Genomic DNA, 2,581 nt, shown 5'->3' on the forward strand with positions numbered 1-2,581 from the left:
AAAAAAAAAAAAAAAAATTAGCTAGGCATGGTGGTGCACGCCTGTATTCCCAGCTATAGGCGAGGCTGAAGTGGGAGGATCACTGGAGCCCAGGAGTCTGAGGCCGTAGTGATAGAGCGAGACTTTGTCTCAAATTTTTTTTTTAAAAGGAGTTGCTCACAGGGGACTTCTGTTTTCTGAAGTGTTCAGTGTATTTTCACGAGTGGACACCATGGATAGAAACAGATGAATTTTATTTCAACAGGTGAATGCTTCCTACCGGCACTCCTGGACAATCTTTGGGCAACTCCTGAAGACAGGTCCAGGCAGCTGATGAATTCAACTTCAAGATCTGGAAACCCAGCTATGTGGTCATTGGAGAATGTGCCTTCATACACACGCCCGTTCTTGAAAGTTAATCGGCCCTGCAGACAGAAAAACAACTTTGTGCAGTTTAGAAAAAGTTTTCTTAGAAGAACACTGGTAAGGCCGGGTACGGTGGCTCACACCTGTAATCCCAGCACTTTGGGGGGCTGAGGCAGGCGGATCACAAGGTCAGGAGTTCGAGATCAGACTGGCCAACGTGGTGAAACCCCATCGCTACTAAAAATACAAAAATTAGCCAGGCGTGGTGGCGTGTACTATAGTCCCAGCTACTCGGGAGGCTGAGGTGGGAGAATCGCTTCAACCCAGGTGGCGGAGGTTCCAGTGAGCCGAGATCGCACCACTGCACTCCAGCCTGGGTGACAGAGTCTGCCTCAAAAAAGAAGGGGAGGGGAGGGGACGGGATGGGACGGGAGGGAAGGGAAGGGAAGGATGAGTAAATGTACATCGATAGTTTTTTCAAGGGTTTGGAGCTTTTCGCTTGTTTTGAAAATATGCACTTACTCCACATACAGTCAGGCTCCTGGATCTCATGCACTGTATTAGTTTTCTCTCTTCCTCCTTCTTCTATTCCTCCTCCTCCCCTCTCTCTATCTCCCCAACAGTCTTTCTCCAACTTTAAGCACCTCTAGGCCACAGAATGTGTCTTATTAAATTAGGCTAGTGACCAGTAGAACGCCCATCACACAATAGAGACTCCCTGATTTTTTTTTTTTTTTTTTTTTTGGGGAGACAGAGCCTCGCTGTCACCCAGGCTGGAGTGCAGTAGCACGATCTTGGCTCACTGTAACCTCCACCTCCTGGGTTCAAGTTATTCTCCTTCCTCAGTCTCCCAAGAGGCTGGGATTACATGTGCCTGCCACCACGCCTGGCTAATTTTTGTAATTTTAGTAGAGATGGGGTTTCACCATGTTGGCCAGGCTGGTCTTGAACTCCTGACTTCAAGTGATCTGTCCACCTCGGCCTCCCAAAGTGCTGGAATTACAGGCGTTGAGCCACCGTGCCCGGCCAAGACTCCCTGAGATTTGTCAAACCCGGGTCAATAGTCAGTTACTGATTCAGAAGTGGGCAAACGACCCTATTTGGCTCTGTGAAACAAAAGACCCTTTCAGAGAGCTTCTATCAAAAGTTCCTCCTTTTCTTTTACTTAGTATGGTATGCGGATGTGAAGGCTGGAACCACAGCAGCTGACCTGCAATCATGAGGGAGGAAAAACACAAGGGCGAAAGTGACATGGTGGGAGATACTATGGATAGATGGAAGAGAAATTCTGAGAGCAATGAGTTGCTGAAGCCTACAGTATTCTGTATTATACATGGCAGACAACACTAGACTGTCTGCTACTTGCAAACCAAACCACCATCATACATACATACACACACACACACACACACACACACACACACACACCCCAAAAACTAAATAACCACTAAATACACAGGAAATCAATGACCACTGAAAATATTTTGCCAGGCACAGTGGCTCATGCCTATAATCCCAGCACTTTGGGAGGCCGAGGCAGGAGGATTGTTTGAGGCCAGGAGTTTGAGACCAGCTTGGCCAACATGGTAAAACCCGCATCACTACTTAAAAAAAAAAAAAAAGAGAGCTGAGCGTGGTGGTGCACACCTGTAGTCCCAGCTACTCGAGTGGCTGAGGCACAAGAATTGCTTAAACCCGGGAAGTGGAGGTTGCAGTGAGCCGAGATCGCGCCACTGCACTCCAGCCTGGGTGACAGAGGGAACTCTGTCAAAAAAAAAAAGAAAAAAAGAAAAAAGAAAAAAAGATTCATGTAATCACCTTAGCAAAACAGTAAGTTATCCTATACAAAATAGATAATGCAATTTAATAGAGAATGACATGCCTTTTGTCAAAAAGAGTTCTGTAGACGGATGGTGATGGCTGCACAACAATGCAAATGTACTTCATGCCACTGGACTGTGCACTTAGAAATGATTAAGATGGTAAATCTTATGTGTACTTTACCATAATCAAAAAGAAATCTAGAGTGCCTATATTTACAACAGACAAAATAGACCTCAGAGAAATGAAAATTACCAGGGTTGGCCAGGTGTGGTGGCTCACACCTGTAATCCCAGCACTCTGGGAGGCTGAGGTGGGCAGATCACTTGAGGCCAGGAGTTCGAGACCAGCCTGGCCAACATGACGAAACCCTGTCTCTACTAAAAATACAAAAATTAGCCAGGCATGGTGGCCC

The 2,581-nt window shown here is 46.4% G+C and overlaps 1 protein-coding gene across 1 annotated transcript in view; it reads right to left on the reverse strand.

Annotated features, from left to right (window-relative positions):
- Window positions 1–2,581, reverse strand: part of LOC105535028 (radial spoke head 10 homolog B-like) — a gene marked incomplete at its 5' end in the record, with an annotated part of 32,966 nt that overhangs the window by 28,360 nt on the left and 2,025 nt on the right. The window contains one exon of the mRNA XM_011973983.1: window positions 260–404. Coding sequence (XP_011829373.1) covers window positions 260–404 — 145 coding nt within the window. The remainder of the gene's footprint in view (window positions 1–259; window positions 405–2,581) is intronic.

The sequence above is a fragment of the Mandrillus leucophaeus genome, unplaced genomic scaffold (assembly GCF_000951045.1).
Source record: "Mandrillus leucophaeus isolate KB7577 unplaced genomic scaffold, Mleu.le_1.0 Scaffold1406, whole genome shotgun sequence".
Taxonomy (NCBI): domain Eukaryota; kingdom Metazoa; phylum Chordata; class Mammalia; order Primates; family Cercopithecidae; genus Mandrillus; species Mandrillus leucophaeus.